The following is a 13186-nucleotide window of genomic DNA, read 5'->3' as shown; positions in this document are numbered from 1 at the left end:
TCTCAAGTGGTTCCTCCCTCCCCTAGACCCCTGAATAACTGATCTAAGTTTCATTTATAGTTTTACCCTTTGATGTTATAGTTCTCCTCCATTTAGAGACAGTTCCTGCCTCTCCTGGATTTTGGAGAAAGGCTCTGCTTTTGACTCTTTCCTGAGATTTGGACTGGAGGGAAGCAGTGGCTTGGGGTTAACCTTGTTAAATTTAATGATACAGCACTGAAACAGGCCCTTCAGCCCCCTGAGTCTGTGCCGACCAACAACCACCCATTTATATTAATCCTACATTAATCCCATATTCCCTACCACATCCCCTCAATTCTCCTACCACCTACCTACAACTTACAATGGCCAATTTACCTATCAACCTGTGGGAGGAAACCGGAGCACCCGGCGAAAACCCACTTGCAAACTCCGCACAGGCAGTACCCAGAATCGAACCCGGTTCGCTGGAGCTGTGAGGCTGTGGTGCTAACCACTGTGCTGCCCGTTGTTTGTTTATTTGTTTGTTGTACTCTGGCTGTTTAGATTGTCTCCTGGCTCCGCACTCGGTGTGTCTGCAGCCTGCGAGCCCCGGGCTTTATTAACCCGCCTCCCCTCTCACTCGCTGGAACCGCGCTCTCTGCCTCAGCCCGTACCGCTCACACTGTCCGCCCATCCGGCTGATTGACGGCAGCTCCGGAGGAGAGGGGGTTGGAGCTGGAGGACCGATTGGCCGTGAGTCCTCCCGCCAATCGGAGCGAAAGAGGGTGGGGCCATGGAGAAGGCGAGGCCGCCCCGGGACTCCTGTTCCGCCCCCTCTTGCTATTGGTCAGGGGCCGCCGTCAATCACTCGGACATTGTGAGCTGTCAGGTCGCTGGCGGGAGCTTTAAGTATCGGGTGCGCAAGCGCATTATGTAGTGTGGCTGCTGGATTCGACGGAGACGGAAGTTGTGGATCAAATGCGGGTGAGAAACTGTTGAGTGCAGAAAGGGATTGGGGTGGGTAGGCTTCAGAAACACACGGTGTAGGCCTTAACACTCCCAATGAGAAGTTCCTGCCTTTTCACCGAGCGGTGCTTCTCCCGGTGACAGGCCCGGGGTTAACGGCCGCCAGATTTCCAGCTCTTTTGGAGGAATTAAAGATTAATAAATTGTAACATCAAAGGACAAAACTTTAAAGGAAACTGAGCTCAGTTATAAAGGGGCCTGGGGGAGGGGAGGGAGGAACCATTTCGGACACAGCACAGGGCAGGAGGTCCCCCGTCCCCGGTTCCACAAAGACTCTCCTTGGACTGGGCCACACCTGGGCAGGGCTGGCTCAAGGTGCAGGAAGCTGCTAGGCTGAGCTGTGGACTGGGAGGAGTGGGGGGTTTGACTGACAGGCCTGGGGAGGGGGATATCAGGGCAGGTACACACACTGCTCCCCCTTTTCCTCCTGGGATGTTTTACTGGAGTCGTGTTGTTGAGTGTTTCTAAACTCTGTCTCCCTGTCCCGGTAATGTAGGTGGATTGTAGGTTGCTCTGAGTGTTGGACTATATTGCCTCTCCTCATTCTGCCTCCTTCTCCCACTCTGACTTCCACGCTCCAAGCTCTGGTGGCTCGATGCACCTGAAAGTTTAACTCTGTTTCTCTCTCCACAGAGGCTGCTGAGGATTTCCAGCGTATTCTCCTTTTATTTCAGATTTGCAGCATCCGCAGTATTTTGTTTTTGTTTTATGGGTGGTTGATGGTCGGCACAGACTCGGTGGGCCGAAGGGCCTGTTTCAGTGCTGTATCTCTAAACTAAACTAAACTAAACTACAGGTATTGCTCACAGAGCTGAGTCAAGAAACACAGACAGACCAATTAAGAGCTGGTTTGTATCGCGGTGGGATGTGGAAGTTGGTCCCTGACCTCCATTGTGGGTCTTTTTGTTGCATAAGTTTGATCTGGAGTGGAGATGGAGGCAAAGCTGCTGGGTTTAACCCCGAGTACTTTTGAGCCCAGTCGGACACAACAATTTCCAATGTGAGACTGTCAAGGGAGGTAGATTGGAGGGGAATTGTGCAGCAGGGTGCATGTATGACCATCCTGGGCCAGGAAAAAAGGAGGGGAGAATGTTGTGAATTTGGATTCTGACTGACAGTGATGGTTTTTGTAAACTCCTTTTACAGGGTATAAGAGTGGGATGAGTTGCAGATGGCATGTCCAGACCTGGCAGTCACTCAATTCAAGGACCTGAATATCATCTGCATGTGAAAGGAGAATGTTTTGTCTATTCTGACTGTGCAAAAAGATTTGAGACAACAGTGTGACTGAAAACACAACTAGACACACACACCCCAGTTAGTGTTCCAGTGCACTGACTGCGGAAAGAGCTTCAACCAGTTACACCGTGTGAAAAAAAAATTGCTCTGTTCACAGCTGGGAGAAACTATTGAGGTGTTCTGTGTGTAGACGAGGCTGTAACTGATCATCCAACCTGGAGAGACACAAGGACGCCCGCACCAAAGAGAAACCGTGGAAATGTTGGGACTGTGGGAAGAGATTTAATCGCCCGTCCCAGCTGGAAATTCATGGACGCAGTCACACTGGGGAGAGGCCATTCACCTGCTCCATGTGTGGGAAGGGATTCAGTCAGTCGTCCACCCTGCTGAGACACCAGCAAGTGCACACTGGGGAGAGGCCGTTTAAATGTTCTGACTGTGAGAAGAGCTTTAAAAGGAAAAGTGAGCTACAGACACACCAACGCACTCACACTGGGGAAAGGCCATTCACCTGCTCCGAGTGTGGAAAGAGATTCACTCAGTCATCCAACCTGCTGAGACACCAGCGAGTCCACACTGTGGAGAGGCCATTTAAATGTTCTGACTGTGAGAAGAGTTTTAAAAGAACAGCAGATCTACAGACACACCAACGCACTCACACTGGGGAGAGGCCGTTCACCTGCTCCGAGTGTGGAAAGAGATTCACTCGGTCATCCCACCTGCTGAGACACCAGCGAATTCACATATAACTGCTGGGGCTGGATTCTGTTATTGCTGCTGTTCATCACATCCAGAACTGAATAATGACTGGAAGCCTGTTTCCAGTGGGGTTTCAGTGCTCAGTACCAGGTACCTTTTTGTGGTATATATCAATGATTTACTTAAATATAGGGAGCATTATTAAGAAGTTAGCAGATGAGGCAAAAAGTGGCCGTATGGTTGACAGTGAGGAAGAAAGCTGTAGACTGCAGGAAGATATCAATGGACTGCTCAGGTAGGCAGCCGGGTTAATTAAAGAAAGCTAGTGTGGATTTCTTAAGGGAAAATCATGTTTAATTAACTTGCTGTTTCTTTGACGAAGTAACAGAGAGGATTGATGAGGGCAATGCTGTTGATGTGTACATGGACTTACGAAAAGCATTTGATGCAGTCCCACACAACAGGCATGTGAGCAAGGTTATAGCTCATGGAATAAAAGGGACGGTGGCAACATGGATACAGAATTGGCTCAGTGACAGGAAACAAAGAGTAATTGTTCATGGATGTTTTTTGGGCTGGAGGAAGCTTTACAGTGGAGTTCCCCAGGAGTCAGTGTTGGGACCCTGGCTTTTCCTGATATATATTAGTGACTTACGCCTTGGTGTACAGGGCACAATTTCAAAGTTTGTGGATGATATTAAACTTGGAAGCATTGTGAACTGTGAGGATAGTGTAGAACTCCAAAAGGACATCAACAAGTTGGTGGAATGGGCAGATAGGTGGAGGATGAAGTTCAATGCAATGAAATGGGAAGTGATACATTTTGGTAAGAAGAACATGGAGAGACAATATAAAACAAAGGGTACAATTCTAAAGGGGGTACAGGAGCAGAGGGACCTGGGTGTATATATGCATAAGTCATTGAAGTCAGGACTGATTGCGAGAGCAGTTAATAAAGCATACAGTATCTTGGGCTTTATTAACAGGGCATAGAGTACAAGAGCAAGGAGATTATGTTGAACTTGTACAAGACACTAGTTCGACCTAAGCTGGAATATTGGGTTGAATGCTGGGTGCCACATTTACGGAAAGATGTGAGGGCATCGAAGAGAGTGTGGAAAAGATTCACGTGAATGGTTCCAGGGATGAGGAACTTCAGTTATGAAGATAGATTGGAGAAGTTGGGACTGTTTTCCTTGGAGACGAGAAGGCTGAGAGGTGATTTGATCGAGGTATTCCAAATCATGAGTCTGGTCAGAGTAGATAGAGAGAAACTGTTCCCACTCATGAAATGATCAAGAACGAGAGGGCACGGGTTAAAAATAATGGCTGAGAAGTCAAAGCAACATGAGAAAAAACGTTTTCACGCAACGAGTGGTTAGGGTCTGGAATGCACTGCCTGAGAGTGCGGTGGAGGCAGGTTCAATTGCAGCATTCAAAGGAAATTTGACTCTTTTATATGAGAAGGAAGAATCTGAGGGGTTACAAGGAGAAGGCGGGGAAATGGCATTAGGTGAATTGCTCTTTCAGAGATATGGTATAGACACGATGGACCGAATGGCCTCTTTCTGCGCTATAACAATTATGTGATTCTGTGAAATGGAATTCTATCTGGAGAAGTGTGAGATAGTGCATTTGGGGTGAGTGAAAAAGGCAAGGGAATCCACAATAAATGGTAGGATACTGAGAAGTGTAGAGGAATAGAGGGACCTTGGAGTGCCTGTCCACAAATTCCTGAAGGTGGCGGGACAGGTAGATAAGGTGGTTAAGAAGGCATACGCGAAGTTTGTTTTTATTGGCTGAGGCATAGGATAAAAGAGCTGGGAGGTTATACTGGAACTGTATAAAACACTGGTTAGGCCACTGTTGAAGTGCTGTGTGCAGTTCTGGTCGCCACATTACAGGAAGAATGTGATTGCATTAGAGAGGGTACAGAGGAGATTTACAAGGATGTTGCCAAGATTGGAGAATTTTAGCTGTGAGGGAAGTTTGGTTAGGCTAGGGTTGTTTTCTTTGGAACAGAGGAGGCTGAGATGTGTAAAGTTATAAAGGGGCTGAGAGATAGTGGATAGGAAGGAGCTATTTCCATTATCAGAGAGGTCAATAACCAGGGGACATATATTTAAAGTAAATGGCAGAAGGATTGGAAGACAGTTGAGGAATCTTTTCACCCAGAGGGTTGGGGGGTTGGTGTCTGGAACTCACTGTCTGAAAGGGTGATCGAGGCAGCAACCCTCATCACATTTAAAAAGTACTTGGAGATGCAATTGAGGAGCCGTAACCTACGAGGCTACAGACCAAGAGCTGGAAAGTGGGATTAGGCTGGATAACTCTTAACGGTCAGTGCCGACATGATGGGCTGAATGGCCTCCTTCTGTGCCATAACTTTTCTTATGTTTCCGTAATGACAGTTGGGGTTTGTTTCTGCTGATGAGAATAATCTCTAACTTGGCTGGAATTTAATATTCTGGTTAAATAGTTTAATAAATCAACTTTGTTTTAAACACACTGTAGATTTTTGTCTTTCCCACCTGAGTGTTTAGCATCACCTGGCTGGAGCTCAGAAAGGACAATCTGGGGGGAGGATCGTACGGCAGGAACAGAACTTCAGTCTGAACACAGTCCTTCAGGATCACACTGAGAGGGACAAACGGCACTTTGGTCTTTCTCGTCTCTCTTCACTGACAGCAAAGTCCCCGTGTGGGTTAATCCTGAGGCCTGTAAGAAACGTGTCCCAGCCGCTCTCTTCCATGGTTCAGAGCTCCTGGGCACGGAACAGAAGGCTCCTTTACAACTGTGTTTAGAGTCAGGAAGAACAACAGTGAATGCTGGAAACGGGCTGTCAAACCAGAGATTGGTGTAAATCTGTGATCTGTTCCTGACTGAAAGTGAAACGGCAGGTTTAAGTTTCCAGTCTGAAAATGACTGTGGTAATTATTCTAGAAAACTTTCATGTTTGTGTGACAGTCCTGAGTCTGCTATTTTAAGGCAGGTGTTGGCTCATTTAAAATCTACCTGTTTCAATTAAATTGGTTAAAGACTGCATTAAAATAGTCAACAGAGGAGTTCACAGGAGCCTGTTCATGGCTGGTACAATTAAACAACAGACATTTGATCTCCAGATAATGAAGGACCTGCAGTGTGTTTCCACTAATGCCCTGGTTTATTGATGTGAGTATTGGACTATATTGCCTCTCCCCATTCTTCCTCCTTCTCCCACCCCGAGTTCCAGGCTGCAGGCTCCGGCGGCTCGATGTACCTGAAACGTTTACTGTTTATCCCCACACAGATGCTGCCTGACCCGCATTTTCTCCTTTTATTTCAGATTTCCAGCATACGAACATATAAATTAGAAGCAGGAGTGGGCCACTCGGCCCCTCGAGCCTGCTCCGCCATTCAGTAAGATCATCTCTGATTTGATTCTAACCTCAATACTACATTCGCGCCTAGTCCCCAATAACCTTCCACCACCTTGCTTACCAATAATCTATCTACCTCTGCCTTAAAAATATTCAAAGACTCTGCTTCCACCAACTCTTGAAGAGATTCTCACAGATTCAGAGGGCTGATTCAGAAGACTGGCAGATTCAGAGGGCTGAAAACAGCGGAGGCCAGAGAGGAGTATACAAAGTGTAGGGGGATACTTAAAAAAAAAAGTATTTAGGAGAGCAAAGAGGGGGCATGAAGAAACACTGATGGGCAAGATAAAGGCAAATCCCACGGCTTTTTTATAAGTATATTGAGGGCATGAGGATAACCAGGGAAAGAGTAGGACCCAATAAGGACCAAAGTGGCAATCTCTGTGTGGAGCTGGAGGATATAGGTGAGGTTTTAAATGATGACTTTTCATCTGTGTTCACTATGGAGAAGGACGATATAGGTGTAGAGATCAGGGAGGGGGATTGTAATATACTTGAACAAATTAGCATTGAAAGGGAGGAGGCGGGCTTAAAAGTGGACAAATCCCCAGGCCCAGATGAGATGTATCCCAGGCTGCCATGAGAGGCAACAGAGGAGATTGCAGGGGCTCTGACACAAATTTTCAAATCCTCTCTGGCCACAGGCGACATGCTAGAGGACTGGAGGACAGCGAATGTGGTACCATTTTTCAAGAAGGGTAGTAGGGATAAACCAGGTAATGGCAGGCCAGTAAGTCTATCAGTGATAGGAAAACTACTTGAAAAAATTCTGAGGGACAGGATTAATCTGCATTTGGAGAGGCAAGGATTAATCAGGGATAGCCAGCATAGCTTTGTCAGGGGGAGATCGTGTCTAACCAATTTGATTGAATTTTTCGAGGAGGTGACTAGATGTGTAGATGAGGGTAAAGCAATTGATGTAATCTACATGGACTTCAGTAAGGCTTTTGATAAGGTCCCACATGGGAGATTGGTCAAGAAGGTAAGAGCCCATGGGATCCAGCGCAATTTGGCAAATTGGATCCAAAATTTGGCTTAGTGGCAGGAGGCAGAGGGTGATGGTCGAAGATTGTTTTTGTGATTGGACGTCTGTGACCAGTGGTGTACCGCAGGGATCGGTGCTGGTACCCTTGCTGTTTGTAGTGTACATTAATGATTTAGATGAGAATATAGGAGGTATGATCAGTAAGTTCGCAGGTGACGCGATAATTCGTGTTGTTGTAAATAGTGAGGAGGAAAGCCTTAGATTACAGGACGATATAGATGGGCTGGTAAGATGGGCAGAACAGTGACAAATGGAATTTAATCCTGAGGGCGGCACAGGGGTGCAGTGCTTGGCGCCGCAGCCTCACAGCTCCAGTGACCCGGGTTCAGTTCTGGGTACTGCCTGTGTGGAGTTTGCAAGTTCTCCCTGTGACCGCGTGGGTTTCCGCCGGGTGCTCCAGTTTCCTCCCACAGCCAAAGACTTGCAGGTTGATAGGTAAATTGGCCATTCTAACTTTTCCCCTCGTGTCAGTAGTTGGTAGGAGAATGGTGGGGATGTGATAGGGAATATGGGATTAATGTAGGATTAGTATAAATGGGTGGTTGTTGGTCGGCACAGACTCGGTGGGCCGAAGGGCCTGTTTCAGTGCTGTATCACTCTATGACTCTAAATGTGAGGTGATGCATTTTGGGAGGGCAAAGAAGTCAAGGGAATATACAATGGATGGTAGGACACTAGGCAGTACAGAGGGACCTTCATATACTTGTCCATAGATCACTGAAGGCAGCAGCACAGGTAGATAAGGTGGTTAGGAAGGCCTATGGGATACTTACCTTTATTAGCCGAGGCATAGAATATAAGAGCAGGGAGGTTATGATGGAGCTGTATAAAACGCTAGTTAGGCCACAGCTGGAGTACTGTGTACAGTTCTGGTCGCCACACTATAGGAAGGATGTGATTGCACTGGAGATGCTGCAAAGGAGATTCACCAGGATGTTGCCTGGGCTGGAGCATTTCAGCTATGAAGAGAGACTGGATAGGCTGGGGTTGTTTTCCTCCCCTCAAGGCAGAGGGGAGACCTGATTGAGGTATAGAAAATTACGAGAGAAATATTTTCCCTTTATTGGAGGTGTCAATAAGCAGGGGGCATAGATTTAAGGTAAAGGGCAGGAGGAGATTTTGAGCGGATTTGAGGAAAAAGGTTTTTCACCCACAGGGTGGAATCTGGAACACGCTGCCTGAAAAGGTGGTAGAGGCATTTAAGAAATATTTAGATGAGCACTTGAAACGCCATAGCATACAAGGCTATGAGCCAAGTGCTGGAAAATGGGATTCGAATAGAAAGGCTTGATGGCCGGCACGGACATGGGCTGAAGGGCCTGTTTCTGTGCTGTATGACTCTATGACCCTCAGAGAAAATAATTCCCCTCATCTCTGTCTTAAATGGGCGACTGCTTATTTTTAAACAGTGACCCTTAGTTCTAGATTCTCCCACAAGAGGAAACATCCTTTTCACATCCACCCTGTCATGACTCCTCAGGAGATTTTCAATCATGTCACCTCTTACTCTTCTAAAGTCCAGTGGATACAAGCCTTGCCTATCCAACCTTTCCTCATAAGACAACCTGCCTATCCCAACTATTCGTCTAGTAAACCTTCTCTGACTGCTTCCAACACATTCACATCCTTCCTAAATAAGACCAATACTGTACACCATGCTCCAGAGATAGTCTCACCAGTGCCCTGTATAACTGACACATAACCTCCCTACTTTTGTATTTCATTCCCCTTGCAATAAGCAATAACATTCTATTAGCTTTCCTAGTTACTTGCTGTACCTGCATAATAACCTTTTGCAATTCATGCACTGGGACACCCAGATCTCTGCATTGCAATCTCTTGGCATTTAGATAATATGCTTTTTTATTATTCCTGCCAAAATGGACAATTTCATATTTTCCAACATTATACTCATTTGCCAGATCTTTGCCCACTCACTTAACCTATCTATATCCCTTTGTAACCTTCTTATGTCCGCTTCACAACATACTTTCCTACCTCTCTTTATGTCATCAGTAAACATAGCAACGATACCTTTGGTCCCTTCATCCAAGTTATTTATATAAATTGTAAACAGTTGTTCCCCAGTACTGATCCCTATCACACACCACTAGTTAGATCTTGCCAACCAGAAATGTCCCATTTATGCCGACTCTCTCTTTTCTGTTAGCTAGGCAATCTTCTATTGATGCCAATATTTTACCCCCCTATACCATGAGCTTTTATTTTCTGCAATAACCTTTGATGCGGCACCTTATCCAATGTCGTCTGGAACTCTGAGTACAGTACATCCACTGGTTCCCCTTTATCCACAGCACATGTTACTTCCTCAAAGAACTCCATTAAATTGGTTAAACATGATTTCCCTTTCACAGAACCATGTGGACTCTGCCTGATTACCTGGATTTTTTTCTATGTGCCCTACGTCTTTTTAATAATAGATTCTAACCTCTTCCCTATGACAGATGTTAAGCTAACTGGCCTATAGTTTCCTGCTTTCTGACTCCCTTTTTGAATAAAGGAGTTACATTGGCTATTATCCAATCTAATGGAACCTTCTCCACATCTAGGGAATTTTGGAAAATTCAAACCAACACATCAACTATCTCATGAGCCACTTCTTTGTAGATCTCAGGATGAAATCCATCAGGACCTGGGGACTTGTCAGCCCACAGCTCCAACAATTTGTTCAGTACCACTTCCCTGGTGATTGCAATTATCTTGAATTCCTCCCTTCCATTTCCTGACCTACGGCTAATTCTGGGACATTACTTGTATCCTCCATAGTGAGGACTAATGCAAAATACCTGTTCAATTCATCTGCCATCTCCTTATTTTCCATTATTAATTCCCAAGACTCACTTTCTATAGAACCATTGTTCACTTTGTTAATTCTTTTCTTTTTAAAAAAATCTATAGAAACTCACTTTTTTAAAAAATATTTCTAGCTAACTGTTCCTCATACTCTAATTTTCCCCTCTTTATTAATCTTTTAGCTATTCTTGGCTGTTTTTTAAATTCTGTCCAATCTTCTGACTTGTGTAATAATATGCTTTTTCTTTAAGTTTGATACTGTCTTTAACTTTTAGACAGGCAGAGATATAAAGGATGTCGAGAGATAGTGATAGTGTTAGGACCGAGGTGGGAATAGCTCACTGTCAATTCAGTCCCGTTTCTCCACAGGCCACAACACATCAATAAGTTTGCCCACTTACTGAAATAGCCAATTACTTACTCTATTTGTCCCTAGAATAAAGCGCACCAAACCAGGTCTCTTTAATAAACAACAAAATTATCTTTATTATAATCAAGTCTTTACCAATAATAAAATAAATATATACGTGAATCGAAATATTAAAACCCTTGATTATTTATCCTAGCCCTCATACACACTCTCATTCATTCAAAAAACAGTTAACCGGGGAAAAAACAGATTTTTGTTTGCAGCTCTTTCAGAGAAATAGAAGGGGGGGGAGGGACTTTTACTGAAAAGATAGAGAAGGAAGTCCTTTGCTTTGGTGAGGTGTCCCAGAGTCAAATAGTTGAATGCCAATTGGAGTCCTTCCAAGTGAGTTTGATAAACAGTCTGATGAAAGATCACAGACCTGAAAGGTTAACTTTGCTTCTCTCTCCACAGATGCTGCCAGACTAGCTGAGTATTTCCAGCGCGTTTTTGTTTTTGATAAACAATCAGCTTTGGGTAGGTGGGCAAGGAAATTCAACTGCAGCAGGTGTCACATAGGTTTTCCACCAGGTGTGCAGCAACAGGTGTCAGTTCTCTGTTACACATTTGATGAAAAAGTCTTTTTAAAGATGTAAGATTTCTGCAAATATTCAGTGTTTTGCTTTTCAAGAACAGGGATTCTTCAGAGAGAGAGAGAGAGAGAGAGAGAGAGATATTAGCTGTGTTCTCCACCTGGCAAACTTCTTTCTGTCTAGCCAAACTCACACTGGCTTTTCAATAGTTTAAAAATGAAACAGAAACTGTTCAGCATTAAGTCCGAATAGCCATAAATCGTGTTCTGTCATTAAGCAACTAGCTCTTGAGGTTAGCACACAACCTCCCCTGCTGTGTTCCTTGCAAACAGGTACCTTCCAGTTAAAAAAGTTGTTTACTAGGCAGCCTTCTGTTGACCTCCAAATGATTTAATGTAACTGAAATTTGTTTGTTTTTTTTTTAAAAATATTTGGATTCTCAAGTTTCAATACAAAAACGGAAACTCTCGTAACAACATATAGGGATTTAAACAAAAATACTGAGACATAAAGGCAGATATGGAGAGGCTGACAGCCAGGAAGGTGGAGAGAAAATGTTGCAGGAAGAGATAGAGAGGGTGAAATATACAGGTTACATTGGGTGCTCTGGAGCAGCAGTTCTCAACCTTTGTGTTTCTGAGGCCCCCTCTCCCTCCACCTTGTAAAAATATCTCAAATCCCCTAAAGCACAAGACATTTACACACACCCCACGATAAACCCAGAGACTGTAAAGAGGGAACAGATTTAAAATGTGAGAGAGGCTATTAGGAGCTGAGATCTTTCCCATTGTCATGTTAATCCAGGTACCATGGCTGATTTGATCAGAGACATTCCAGGGAGCTGCTTTTTGATGATCTGTGAACTTATCCATGCAAGGTCATTGTTGAGAACATTTGCTGCATCTTTCAGCTAATCGACAGAAGGACAGTGACAGGACCAGGCCCCAGTCTGTCCAGAAGCTGCTAAACTCTCCTTAAAACTGCCGTTAAGGTGCAATTCCTTATCATTGTCCCAGGATTTATTTTTACACATCAGACCTTTGGGAAGAGGGTGAGGGTGGTTTTCTACACAGGCTGGGAGCTGGGCAGTCACTAAACACTGGAGATCGCAGAGCCTGTCTCTCTCCCTCTGTGTTTAGCCTGTCATTTCAATCTCTTTCTCTCCCTCTATTTCTCTCTGTGTCTCACTATCTGTTTATGCCTCATTGTAAAAACACACACACTGGTGATTCCCCATCCCTCTCCTGTTCACTGCCCCTGTACCCACTCAGCCCAGGATTGGTGTTTTCTACATTCATTGTTACAGTGGGAAGAAGCTGCTGATTCCTTCAGGAGATCTTTTAAAATCACCGTCCCAGGATTTATTTTTGCAAATCAGCCTTCTGGAAGGGTGTGACTGAGGGGATTTACTCCAGAGGCTGGGAGCTGGGCAGTGATGACACACTGGAGACCCCCAGATTCTTTGTCTCTTCATCCCCCTGCCCTTCTGTGTTGTAGTCCCTCCCACTGTTTCCCTCACTTTCTCAATTCTCTCTCTCTCTCCGTCTCCTGTTTCTCTCATAGAGAGAGAGAGAGATTCACAATCAGAAACTCGGTAAAAACGAGTTAAAATGGCTGCTGCAGATTGCATTTAAACCTCAAAATTCATCTCACTGCATAAGACACAAACATTATTCGGGAATTATGAAAAAAATCGTTGTGAAAGCACTCCTGACACTGTGGAATTAACCAATGAATTATTTTTTGAAACTCCAGCATTATTACAAAGTTCAAAACGCTGAAGGCAATTTGTGTACAGCAAGATCCCACAAGCAGCAATGTGAAAATAGGCAAATTGGAGCCACTCCTTCCCCATTCTCTCCCACCTGTAATAACAGCAAATTTCATCGAAATCTGCAGAATTTTTATTATCCATTAAAAGTTTAAATAGAGAAAAGGAGAGAAGGCTGATGAGAAATAAGAGAGGGAGAGAAGGCAAGCTGGAGAGAGACCGAGAGCTCCACGGCCAGAATCTCAGCAAAATGAATTAAAATAGGATTCA

At 44.7% G+C, this 13186-nt stretch overlaps 1 protein-coding gene across 1 annotated transcript; it reads left to right on the top strand.

Moving 5' to 3' along the window:
- The first annotated feature begins 870 nt into the window (after positions 1-870).
- On the top strand, positions 871-5375 carry LOC137349198 (zinc finger protein 22-like). The gene is made up of 2 exons (XM_068014631.1): positions 871-945; positions 2134-5375. Exon 2 carries the CDS (start codon positions 2577-2579, stop codon positions 2973-2975), a length of 399 nt encoding a protein of 132 aa, XP_067870732.1. The 5' UTR covers positions 871-945; positions 2134-2576; the 3' UTR covers positions 2976-5375.
- Positions 5376-13186: the final 7811 nt, after the last annotated feature.

Source organism: Heterodontus francisci, chromosome 34 (genome assembly GCF_036365525.1).
Source record: "Heterodontus francisci isolate sHetFra1 chromosome 34, sHetFra1.hap1, whole genome shotgun sequence".
In the NCBI taxonomy this organism is placed as follows: domain Eukaryota; kingdom Metazoa; phylum Chordata; class Chondrichthyes; order Heterodontiformes; family Heterodontidae; genus Heterodontus; species Heterodontus francisci.
Note: the sequence above shows the minus strand (reverse complement) of the source record. Positions and strands in the feature narration are given on the sequence as shown.

Bases quoted from the DNA above. Each gene is read 5' to 3' on its own strand.
- LOC137349198 (XM_068014631.1), top strand. From the start codon at position 2,577: ATGTGTGGGAAGGGATTCAGTCAGTCGTCCACCCTGCTGAGACACCAG.